Source organism: Drosophila busckii, chromosome 3R, assembly GCF_011750605.1.
Source record: "Drosophila busckii strain San Diego stock center, stock number 13000-0081.31 chromosome 3R, ASM1175060v1, whole genome shotgun sequence".
NCBI lineage: Eukaryota > Metazoa > Arthropoda > Insecta > Diptera > Drosophilidae > Drosophila > Drosophila busckii.
Window position 1 is genome coordinate 810,450 of NC_046607.1, and position 13,464 is coordinate 823,913.

Below are 13,464 nucleotides of genomic sequence, written 5' to 3' on the forward strand. Positions count from 1 at the left end.
GGTTTACTAAATTTTAACTCTCCAAGCTCATCAACCGATCTTGTAGATCAAAGTTCTCCAGCTTCTTCCAAAGGGATTGAATCACCAAAATCTTCATTTCCAAAGAGGTCTTATATTATGGCTCCAGCAAAGGCAATAAGAAACGACCAAATTGGTCACTGGGTTCAGTGGGGATTAAAAGGTAGATGTAGAATGTGTACTAAAGGCTTTCCCAGGTCAAAATGTTCGAAATGTAATGTCCATTTGTGCTCAAACCCAAATAAAAATTGTTTTTTACTGTATCATACTAATACTAACACAGAAAAATAAAGATTGTTAAGAAAAATCTCATAATTGTTTGTGCATTTAAAGGTAATATTACTCATACGTACGTACTTATTTACATATATGGATGGACAAATGTTGCCTATAGGCAACATTGCAGTAAGGACATACCAAAGGACTTAGAGTATCGAAAATCAAAATGAACGCTAATTGGGGCTCCTATTCATCACTTATGGCGTTAAATATTTTTTATGTGTTCCCAGTTTAATTTGGGCATGAAAGGGTTAAAGAATAAATAATTTAGAAACAAAAATGAGCTTTTACCTAAAATCTTCAAACGTTGAATTGACTGTACTGTATGCAATGTTATGTGATACACTATTATGAATCTCAATAATTAAATTAAGGGTTACAGTTCAATAATAAAATAAGCTTAACGTTGCACTTACATTTTTACTCTCTTTATCTTTCCATCTATCTGTCTTAAAACAAAATTTGAAACCGCTCTTAAATATTAAACCCCAAAACAAACATAAACACACAACAGCTTTAATTCTCTACTGTATTTTCTGCTTTAAGCACATACGTTGCTTTTGATCAATATTAGCACAAGATAAAGTTTTACAAGCCAATAACTGACTCTGTCTTTTTGCCAGCCAGCCAGCCAACCAACTAAAATTCAACGGCAAATAGTTATTGAGCAAACTGCAACTCGCAACTAAAACACTATTAAAATAATTCAGCAACATTCGCCGCACTCACACAGGCGCACAGTGCATTTTATGCATTGACGCCAGCAGCTGCGTGTCTCACAGTCGTAAAGAATGCAGACAGACACGAAAAGTTTTCGTAGAATCTGCGGCAAACCCCAAGACGTTGCCACACACCGCTGGTAGCTGGTAAACTACTAAATATTTGAAAAGTTTTGAGCAGGGCTGAGGTTGCTGCCAACACGTCAAATAGTGTAAAGCCTGCGGTAAATTATCCAAGGCGTGGTCGCATATGCGAGCCAAGCCACAAATATTGCTCATGCGCCGCGTTGTCTGGCAGCCAAGATGCGCATAAATTGGAAAACCAAAAATATATTTATGGCCTGCTGTCGCCTTACAAGCTTCCAAATTAAAAACCAAAAAAATGAAAACAATAAATAAATATAAAGCTAGCCTCGAAGAAATAAGCGTTGGGAGCAGCAGCATTTGGCTGTTACGCATAATTAAATTAAATTATGTATGTGCTGCTGACTGCTGGGAGCAGTACAAATTCCAAACGAAAGTCAACATCGGACTGGCAGAGGACTTAGAGTCTGTCCAGCAAATGCTTAAAGCAGCTTACATCTTCTTTTGTTGTTGCAATAATTATCGCTGTCCAGCCGTCGACAGCACAATAAACGCGTCATAATTAGCAGAGTGCGTGGCCTATGCAAAGCGGCTTATTTGTGTGCTAAGTAATCACCTAAACAAACTCTTAACGAGTGACAAAGTGCATAATTCAAAAATAATAAATAGCAAATTATATCGATACACATATCAGTTGCCAAACAACAGTGGCAAGCATTAAAGTTGCCTTGGTAATTGGCAAGTTCTGCCGAAATTTTAACATTTACACCTGGGTGTTGACTTCAACAGCTAGTCAGCTTAGATGCTGCAGCTGCGACATCGTCTGGCTGTCTAGACGCGCATTCTTAAGACCGTCAGGTTGCTCAATTGCTGCGCCACGCAGACTTTAATAAATTTTGCTGAGCGAGACACGCGAGGGTAAGTGCCATTTGCCACACAATTGGTGGCAGCTTTGTAGCAATTGAAATGGAATTCAATTAAGAGCGAAATGTATAAATTCCATTTTGGTTGCGGCTTGCCTAGCGTGGCATTGCCCACAAAAATGCTCAAAAAAAAAAAAAAAAGAAAACAAAACATGCGTAACGGAAGCTGCAAAACCAGCGTCAACAATGCCAACTCAAGTTTGGTTGCTCTTTTGTTTACTTGTGCCCACGCCTCGTGTCGTGTGGGCGTGGCAGCATGCTTCTGAGCAGTGGCAACAATTTAATAAATGAAAAGAAGTATGAAAATTAATTCAAAAGGACGGACTACGGCGATTGCGGTCGCGTTTCTGCTTCACTTCCCTTACAGCAGATGATGATGATGAGCGCGGGCGAAACCAAAAATTGCCCAAAAAATTGCCATACAAAACAACTGACAGTTATATAGCCGCCGGGCCATTGATGAACATTGTTTAAGTTTCTTTGGAAACGGCTACAACTGTGACGCAGCAAGAAGACTTTAATTTAAATTTTTTGTAAAGTTACCAAACATATTTCCGCTTGACATATTTTTGTTTATTAATTTTGCATTTGCATTTGGGCTTTTAAAGTAATAGACAACAGCGTAATAGGTGTGACTACATTACTATGAGCCATTTTTCAAGGGCCTTTGTGCACTTCTTGTAAGATCTTGGATCTAAGGTCTTATCTTAGAATACAAATTCTAAACTCTAACTTTTTTGACCCCCGATAAAACTCGTTTATCGATGCGATACTGCTCTTATCTAATTCATAGGTTTGCAAATGGGCTGTGTTTATTTATAATATTGTAAGTTTTGTGTGCTACAAATTGATGTTCTCACATAATTTTCTTAAATCTAATTAAATTGTTCTTCAGAGTTCTTATTATACACTTTGTCATTTAAATAAAAATGGAAATGAAGTTGTGCAAATATAAAAAAGAGGAGGAGGCTTGGCAGACTCCATTAAATAAATATATATATATTCTTGATCAGTAAGAACTTACAGACTATAAAGAGCAACAAAATTTGGTATTAAAGTCTTGCTATTTACGAAGCGATACGCTGATATGTTTGAAAACATTTATTCGCTGCTGCGGTTAATAAACGGCCTACAGGGTATACAGTAAACTAACTGTCATAAACATTTTCATTTTTTACTAAATATTTGGCATTGAGCTGATACATACATATTCTGGCGGCAAAACTATTTAATTTTTTACACCTTAGAGCAAATAATAAATAAATAAAAAAGAGCATTCCTTAAAAACTTTTTAAAATTTCTATGATACCTTGTCACTAAGGAATCAATATACGAAAATCGTTTCAAAATATATACAAAATATATGAGCTGACCAGATGCATAGATCAAATGTAAACAGTTGAAATCGATTTATTTTTTTTTATCAATTCGAATTGAATTAGTCAGCTACTGAATAATTTTCCTGTATTTCGTTGAATTTACTGCAATCACAACGGCATTACTCCCCTTTTTGTTGGCCCAAACCTCCAATAGCGGTAATCGGATAAACTATGACTACATGCATAGTACTTTGTTTCGAAATGGGACAATAACAGACAAAAGGTATAATTACGACTGTAACCTAAGCTAAAGCATACAAATTTTAGTTGCATGTACATTTACGCATAAAATTGATTCGCCTCCACAGAACACGATTCCATTTGTTTGATTTTAACAATAGCAAATATTATGAGACCGACAATAAACATTTATTTTGCATACCCGGACGCATTCCCCCATACTCCGAATTTGTGCTTATTTCAGAGAATTTCAAGTAATTCGCTGGCATCACGAAACGTTTTAGGAAGGTTTTACCTTAAGTATTTTCAGCATTAAGCAAAATAAACTCTTAGGCTTCATGCCAACTTAGTGCGTGTTTTGCTATATAATTTTATTTTATATTAAAGCATGTCTATTTTTTTTTTGCAGTTGCGGGACAATCAGCACAGCGCAGACGGTTTCAAGTTACGCCAATCTATATTAAATTGTAGCTGCAGCAATTACTTAAAGTTCAATCTACTTGGTTGGTAGTCGCAAATAGCGTTTTATTAAGCATACGCTACGTTAGCCAGCGGCAGACAGATTCACATCAAATTAGTAATCAAACAACAACACAAAGCAAGGCCCCCTTGGCAACGCCGCCACAAGCCTAATCCGTGTCGAGGCAAGTCAACTCAAGCGACGGACAAACTAATAAGACGATTTGCTTTTTATTGAAATTATGATTAATGACTGAAATATGCTGCGACGCGCAATGAGGCAACAACGCTCGCCTTAAGCAATGATGTTGATGATGATGATGCTGATGACCAACAGCAAGCGTGCTAAACTGTCTGATGATAATGAGTTTGCCACAGCGCGCTTGCCATTTGATGCAATTGAAGACATGGCGCTGATCAAAGGCAGCAGCTTAGTGGCGGTTGTTGTCGCTATCGCCATTGCCGACGCTACTCATACGCACTGTTGCACGCAGCAAAATTAAGCAAGCAATTAACCCAAGAGCGCATTAAGCATACAAAATTGATGGCTTCGCCCGGGCAGCAGTGCGTAGCAGCAGCAGCATCCGCAAGCCGTCGTCGTCGCCATCAAGCCGAGCACAACAACAGCAACAAACTGATCTCAACGGCAACACTCACTCTGCTCATACTCCTGCTAAGCAGTTGCATTGCCTACGTCACAGCCACAGCCACAGCCACGGGCGCGGTCACGGCTACAAGCACAGTTATAGCCATAGCCAGCATTCAGCCAACGCTTGGCATCAATCTGGGCTTGGATTACAACAACAGCAGCAGCAGCAGCAGCAGCAGCAGTAACAGCAGCAGCGCTTTTTTGGGCGCTATTGCCACTGCGAACAGCAGTCCCATCGCCATCGTTAGCTTTACGGGCACGGCCATTACAAGCAGCACGCCGAATGGCAGCAGCACGCTGGTGTCCATGTCCGACACACCGCTGCTGCTCGATGAGCTCGAGGGCGAGGAATTTGAGCTGCCTTCGCTGCAGTCGGTCATTGTAAGCATAATTTTGCTGATTGTCATCCTAGGCACTGTGGTGGGCAATGTGCTTGTCTGTATTGCCGTCTGCATGGTGCGCAAACTGCGACGACCTTGTAATTATTTGCTAGTGTCGCTGGCTCTGTCCGATCTCTGTGTGGCGCTGTTGGTCATGCCAATGGCGCTGCTCTACGAGGTGCTGGAGCGTTGGAACTTTGGGCCGCTACTCTGCGACATTTGGGTCTCGTTCGATGTGCTTTGCTGCACTGCCTCCATACTGAATCTGTGCGCCATATCTGTGGATCGCTATCTGGCCATAACAAAGCCGCTGGAGTACGGAGTCAAGCGCACGCCTCGTCGCATGATGCTGTGCGTGGGAATTGTTTGGCTGGCGGCCGCCTGTATCTCGCTGCCCCCGCTGCTCATACTGGGCAACGAGCATGAGGACGAGGATGGCCAGCCCATTTGCACGGTTTGCCAGAACTTTGCATATCAGATCTACGCCACGCTCGGCTCCTTCTACATACCGCTGTCCGTCATGTTGTTTGTCTACTATCAGATCTTCAAGGCGGCGCGTCGCATTGTGCTGGAGGAGAAGCGCGCCCAGACGCATCTGCAGCAGGCGCTCAATGGCTCCTCGCCACAGACAGCCACTGCGCCCGCCCTGTCGCACACGGAGCTGGGCAGCGGCAATGGCACTGGGCATGCGCATCGACACAGCAGCGTAGGAAACACCTCGCTCACCTATTCCACCTGCGGTGGTCTCAGCGCAAGCGGCGGCACAGGAACTGGCGGCTTGGGCCTGCATCACGGCAGCGGAGGCGGAGTCAGCGGCTCCACTGGGCTGCTGGGGTCACCGCATCACAAGAAGCTGCGCTTCCAGCTGGCCAAGGAGAAGAAGGCGTCCACCACCCTGGGGATTATCATGTCGGCTTTCACTATCTGCTGGCTGCCGTTCTTCATACTGGCGCTGATACGTCCTTTCGAAACGATGCACGTGCCGCCCTCGCTGTCCTCACTCTTCCTCTGGCTGGGCTATGCCAACTCATTGCTGAATCCCATTATCTACGCCACGCTGAATCGCGATTTTCGCAAACCCTTCCAGGAGATACTCTACTTCCGGTGCTCCAGCCTCAACACAATGATGCGAGAGAATTACTATCAGGATCAGTATGGCGAGCCGCCGTCGCAGCGCGTCATGTTGGGCGACGAGCGACACGGCGCTCGCGAAAGCTTTCTGTGAATGAAGTCGAGGTCGAGCAACCCAAATACAAATACAACTGCGGATATTTATACATGCATATGCATGCATACATACATATATGTGTCAATGCTAACCTCTGAGTATTTTTTGTATGTTGTAGGCCAACTAGTCGTTGTAATTTCAAGCTTAAGTGGGCTGCCACCCAGCCAACCCAAGACAAACACACATAAACACACATGCGGTTGTTATCCTGTACAATAAAGACAGGTTTCCACGGTTCCTTTTATGTTCTATCCAAAGAAAGATGAGTGAAGGAGAGATAACGTAATAATTATATTAAATATCAACATTAATAATCATAATCACAATAGGAATCGAAATCGAAAACGAAATCGAATCTAATGCGTGCGTAGTTCATATGCGATACTCAAAGCTGAGCCAAAAATAAACTTCAAACACAGATTAGATATTGTGTAAACCTAATTAAATTTACCTATGCGTATATTATATATTTGTCTGTGTATGTGTTTGTATGTGTGTGTATATGTATGTAGTGCAAGCATGACATAAGCATATAACTGTAAATAAGCGCTATACCAAAGCAGCAAAACCACAAAAAAAAATGGAAAAAAGAGAAAATATGATATCATCCAACAAAATCAGCTCTAATTGTCTCATATATACTTACTATATATGCGTGTATTTAAATGTACTCGCATGATTAACTAGCATACAACAAACGCTCAAGTCTCATACTAATGTTTACGTAAATATGTATTTATTGACAGCAACAACAACAACAACTTTCTGCATTAATTATTTTGTATTTTTTGTATTTGTATAAAAGTCACGCCTCTCTGTGATACCAAACATTAAGCATTAATTTTATGTTTAGATCAAACAAAACAAACTAATTATTAAATATATATATATATATATATATATATATATATATATAACAAGAAAATATACTATATATACATTCTATATTATATGAAAAGTACAGTAAAACCTAAAGTACATAAATGTTTAGTCTAATAAGTCTATAAGTCTATTAAGTGTGCGTGTTTTTACTGTAAGTACAATACTAAATAATATATACTATGCATATGAAGATATTCAAATGTCAGTTCTGTACGTGTTAGAACTTCAGTGTTGAACAAACGGCAAGCAATTTGCCCAAGAATTAAATCCCACACCAACAAATCTAAACAAACATGACAAGCTAAGCGCATCTAATGCTATGCAAACTAGAACTAATGTTAAGGAAAGCAAAGTAAATAAAAGTAATGAATACCAGAAATTGAAACTCTTCCGAGTTAAGCTTACACACACACACAACTGTAAACTGCATTTGAATTCTGTTTTCCACAACTGCTAGTGTACACTACTAAACACACACAAATGAGCAGCAGTTAAAAGCATTAAATAAAAGGCAAACCATATAAGTGTAATTATATTTAATATTGCTTATTTATTTAAACTAACCGAATTTCCTGTGCAGAGAGTAAGTATGTCTACTTATACGAGAGAATTGCTTTAATTAATAGCGTACAATAATAAATATAAATTCGCCTTAATGGCCTTTATGTGTTGTGGTAGTGTTAAGCAAATTCAGTGCTTAAAAATAGGACTTGCCGAGTAATTAAAATTGGCACTTGTGCACTCAACCATTTCATATGTGCATTTTGTTGATGGTTTTAGTTTGATTTCTGCTGCCAAATTTTGTGGAGTGGCAAATGTAGAATGCTAATTGCTAGCTTTTTATTAGGCTATGTTCATCGAATACACTTTTAAGAATTTATTAATAAGCCAACAGCTAGATTCGTCGAATACCGAATGGGTTGTTGAAAAAGTTGGTGCACACTGCTGTCACAATTCGTGGATTCTGCAATGCATCTTTATCAAAGCTGTGAACTGCCAGGGCTAGTGCCTTAAATATCTGCGATAGCTGTTAGGTCCACAATCAGCCTGCAAGCCAATGAGGAAATCAGTTTATTTTCCTTAGACCCGCATGCCCGGTAACTATCGGATAAGCGGTCATCATTTAATCTGGCCTTACCACAAGGATTCACAGGGACACATGCTGTTTGTATTCTAATCGTTGCAAAATGTAAATACATGCATGTCGAAAAATGCGTAAAGAGGCTTTTGCATTTGAAATGCAAGCTCGGAAAAATCAAAGTATCATATAATGATAGATCTTGACAGTTAACTGGCAACTGGTGACGGACAACGTGAAGTTGGCCGTAGTGAGGAAAGAGAAACGAAAAAGTTGACTTGGAGAGTTAAAGGGCGAAATAAGGTCTCTTTCTTTTTGTTACATTGATAGAAAAACAACTACGCTAACTCGCTGCACTCTATCAGAGCACAGGATAATATAAAGTGAAAGTTTAAGCAAAGTAATACAAAGAATTATAGAGAGATGGTTGCCACTATTCAAGATAAAGCGCAATTAACAGCAGTGACGACGTGTCTTTAATAATTTTTTGAATAATAGAAAATGACTTCAGAGCCAAAGCACCGATTGCATTGAAAACTGAAACATGCAAGATTTTGAAAGAAAGGGTCTGCAGCACATTAATTTAAACATTAAATACTGTACTAGTCAAAATAATAATGTACGCGGATAAATATGCAATAGAAACTTTAAAACGCTTTAGCCAAAGCTTTCAAAGTTATTCGGCAGCACAGTATTTTTTCATGCAACGTCAAATTCGCCTGTACTCGGATTATAAATAAAAAAAAAAAAAAAATACAATTAATTCAGAGATGTTGCTATAAACGATTTTCAGATATGACTTAGAAAAAAAACTAAATATATATATAAATGTCACTACAAATTTAATATCTTTTGGCGTACAAGAGCTTACCCTGTATACGACTCCAAAGCCAAAAGTCCTTACTCGAGCTGAAACATACAGCTGTTTTGTATATGGCAAATATGCAATATCTCCCGACCGCTTGTAGGATCAGGGCAGTGGTTATTCATTCAATCAGCTGATTTTCAAAAGGACTATCATCTTGCCTCTGCAAGAGCTGAGTAACTTTTCACCCAGAGTCTCTTTCTTAACTTATAGTGAAGATGTATGTTGGAAAATGTGTATTCATATATTTAGATAATATTTTTTTTTTTTTTTATTGAGATAATAAAGAAATGATAACAAAGATATGTGCACTGTTACCTGACTGGGCAACTTAAACAAATCGGATATAATCACAAAAGAATAATTATGAGCAGTGAATCATAATACATATAAACTAAATATAAATTGAGGATATAAGCGGAATTTAATTATGGTATTACTGATGATCATCTGGTCAAGACCCGAGCCCGCAGGTCTTGAGGGTGGTGTCGTTTTAGTCTTCTCCTGATTGTTGCGCGATGACTCGGCGTTAGGCGTCTAGCTAGGCTGTTCGGATGAGCTCCAAGTCTCTCCGTATATTTTTTGGTAATTGCTTAGATTCTTCCAATTTTATGAACTTTGAGGTCGTGCTCGATTTCCGCGGTTCTCATGTACCATGGAGCTCCTGAGATCCTCCTCAACGTCTTGGCTTGCAGAACACGTATTTTGTTGAGGTGTGTTTTCGCTGCGATACCGTACACCTGTATTGCGTAAAATAAGCTCGGAGCTAAGATGCACTTGTAAATTCGCACCTTGTTATCCAGCGACAGTTTGTTTTTAGCGGAGAGGAGCCAGGAAGATAATATTAGAGTGAGAATCAGTATTTTATGTTGAAGAGTGAGAGAGACATATCTTTAATATAATATGTGACAGTGAGTTTATTGTGAACCCTGTTGGGCGTAACAAAACCAGCTTAGTATAGAATAAGAATCAACAGCTTAAAATAGAAAGATTTTTGAGATGAAAGACAGAGAGTGAATATTGATTTCGTTTTGGGTATTGCATACAAGTGAATAAGAGTTTGGAATAACAGTTTAATTTGATTTAATTTTACTTAAGTTTGTGATTACAACAATCCGATTAAATATTATAAATATGTGTAGTAAGCAAACCCTACACATGTATGTGCGATTGTGTATAAGTATTTCTTAATAAATATGTGTGCAATAATGTAAATTCTGCTATTCGAATTTATTGTTAAACTCATCTTGGACCGTATTTATTAAATTTTCCAGATTTTTACCTGGCTCATGCGATAACAAGCAACAGACACGGGCACTTCAGGCACACATTGTTGTCCAATTCCACTGCAAAATAAAATAATATTATTTGTTAAATCAGAAACTTTGAAATGCAAAGAGCTACAGCAGATGTCAGGCGTCAGCAGCTGTCTAGCAGAATGTCAACTGCATATACAGCTTAACAGGCTGAGCGCATGTACAGTATGTATGTAGAGAAATAAAAAAATGCACTTCTGGCTAGAAGGCCTGACAAGTTGAGCAAACGTGCAGAAACAAACCCAAAATGCCAAATGGCAACAACGAAAAATAAATGCAAAACAAACAAAAAGCGCTGCTGAAAACAGACAAGGCGAGGCTGCCATGCAAATGTAGAAGTAACTGTGTGAGATTTTCCATAGTCAACAAGAACTGCTCGTAGTTTTTGGGTAGCGAGCATGGAAAAAAATACTTAACCAAAAGCAGGCAGCCAAGTGGATGAGATGAGATTCGAGTGTCTGTTCGGACTGACTGCATGTAGCGTAGGTGGTGCCGCACTCGAAAAGGGTATGACAATGACAAAGTGATCTTCCGGCGCCAGCTACTTGCTGTTGGCTGCTGGCTGCCGTTCCTATACATAGTTGTTGCTTTTGTTGTTCTTGCTGATAAATGATGATTTTACACTCAGTCGTTGCCCAGCCCCAGCCATGTTACAATGCCACTTTATGAGCACTGCCTGGCAGACTGGATGGCGGCAAAAAAGCAAGGACACACACACCCACACACACACACACACACGTGCATGCCATGCCACCCACAAGCTGCATATATATGTAGCTACTTACATATGTGTGTGTGTGTGTCACATTATGTATGGGTAAGTGTGTGAGTGTGTGTGTGAGTTTTTCGGCAATACTGCGCCCTGCAGCTAAGCGGATTTTATATTCAAATTGCTGTGCAGGCTATTTCCCAGAAATACAACAACAAAAGCAAAATATAGACTGCACAAAAAATAGCAAAAATCAGTAGCAAGCTGACGATTGCAGTAAAATTACCGCCGCGCTTGTTGGTATCGCATCGCATAGTACTAGTATGCTGAGTACTAAAGTCTGCAGTTTTATGACCACTTTGGCATTTTTATTTCATATTTTTTGCTCTTTTTTGTGACACTAATGCGACGTTTATGAAACATCGCGTAGCAACGCGCTCAGAGCCAAAGCACTTGGAAAAAATGCGCTTATGAAAATGTCTGCAGTTGTCAGTTTTGTTAGCGCCTGGGGGCGATAGGTGTGCCCTGAACATGAAGTGCTAACAAGCACTTAGCCATTAATCAGCGGACAGGCTCTAAGCATTGTGTTCCCTCATATGGCTTAAATTTACACACAGACAGACATACACGAAAGCGATACAAATTGCAGGCAGCATGTAGCAATAGATTCAATTGGCATCAATTTATTTTGAGTGCCTCATTCGCCTAAGCTCAAGTGCTTCTAAGTGAGTGATAGTTCACAGCTATGTTACCAATGATAGCTATTTGGCCATGGCAAAGACTTTTGCTTTAGCAAGTTCTCAAATTTAATTTAAGTTTCTAAAGAAGGCGACAAATTCTATATTGAGGCACATTGTATAATCAAATTTGCAGCAATAAAGTGTTCACATTAAGATAAATTGGGGCGGCTAAGTCAAAGCTTAACTTTATACATTTTGGTTTGAAGTTAAATATTACTATTTTCAAATTCAATCAAATCATAATGGAGCCAGAAAATTTCAAATTTGTTGCTACTTATTAATATAAACTGTAAACTTACTATAACATACCAGAACTTAAAAAAAAGAGATATCAAATATATAAATTCATTTCTCTGGTATTATAATTACTTAAACTAAAAGTTGTAACATTGCTGGCAACTCGCACTTGTCAGATCTTGACATAAAATAGACTTATTCAACGTTAAAAAAAGTGAAACAACAAAGATAAAGATTATACAATAATTAACTCCAATCTTATTGCATTCAAAATTATCAAATTTTTTAATGATGCCTGAAAAAGTTTCCAAACAGCATTTATAATGCAGCGTTTACTGTATAGCTCTTTGCTCATCTTCGGCAATGACAGCAAAGGAAAATTGCCACGCATGCTGGGAATGTGGAAGGACCTGCACGCAAAGCAAACACACAGGCTCAACGGCTTCATTACAAGAGAATTAGAAATTAACGATGCCCACAACATTTGGAATTTGTGTAATTGCTGAGCATATAGCGTTATTTAATATGTGTTTGCTGTTCTTTGGGCGCTTGCGTCACCGAAAATAAATAGAAGAAACCAAGTGAAATATCTGAGATTTTGTACAAAATTAAGTTGATTAAATGGACTTAGCAGCGCGATTACACGCAAGGCTTCATGTTCAACTCCAAAAGAAAACCGTTTGCAGCAATGTGGGGCAGGTTACTGATACGCTCTGCGTGTCGTCAGCCGCAGTCTCGGAGCAACACAAACCAAACAAGAATAGACCGAACAATAGGGATTCTTTTATTTCATTTAATTTCTGTAGCTGCAGTCGCTTGTCCATTGATGTACGCCCAAGTGAACAGCAGCGTAACGAGACTTGGAGCGCCAAGCTTTTGTATCTCAAGGGAACAGGGTGGACCTTGGCGCCCATTAAAAGCCGCATGATTAACGCTTTAGCTGAAGAAGACAATTGCTGAGCAATAGGTATATAGATAAAAGCATAATTGCTTTGAATCAACTCAACTATTTAATGACAAGGATGTTAAATTTGACATATTTTCTATGCTCGCTGGCATTTAACGCTTTTAGAGTGTATTAAAACTCGCTTTGCGCTCAATTTCAGTGAAATGTGAACGGAAACGGAAATCTTTTAGCAGCCATCGGAAGAAAAAAAAACATTTGCAGCCTTTGCTTAGATTTCTTTTATTTTCTTCAGCACTTTCTGCTGCTGCTGCTGCTGCTGCTGCAGCTGCTGCGGCGCTGAGCTTTTGTTTTTCTTTTAGTTTTTTCGACAGCTTCGGCATTGTTTCAGCAATTCAAAGAGCACATAAAAAAAGGCAATGTGCCTTGGCCTCA

The 13,464-nt window shown here is 39.3% G+C and overlaps 1 protein-coding gene across 2 annotated transcripts in view; it reads left to right on the plus strand.

The window, feature by feature from the left end:
- LOC108604331 (5-hydroxytryptamine receptor 1) overlaps nucleotides 1-7,160 on the plus strand; it is a 44,508-nt gene extending 37,348 nt beyond the window's left edge. For both annotated transcript variants that reach the window (XM_017993757.1, XM_017993758.1), the window contains one exon: nucleotides 3,992-7,160. In XM_017993757.1, coding sequence (XP_017849246.1) covers nucleotides 4,586-6,295 — 1,710 coding nt within the window. In that variant the 5' untranslated portion in view covers nucleotides 3,992-4,585 and the 3' untranslated portion in view covers nucleotides 6,296-7,160. The remainder of the gene's footprint in view (nucleotides 1-3,991) is intronic.
- Nucleotides 7,161-13,464: the final 6,304 nt, after the last annotated feature.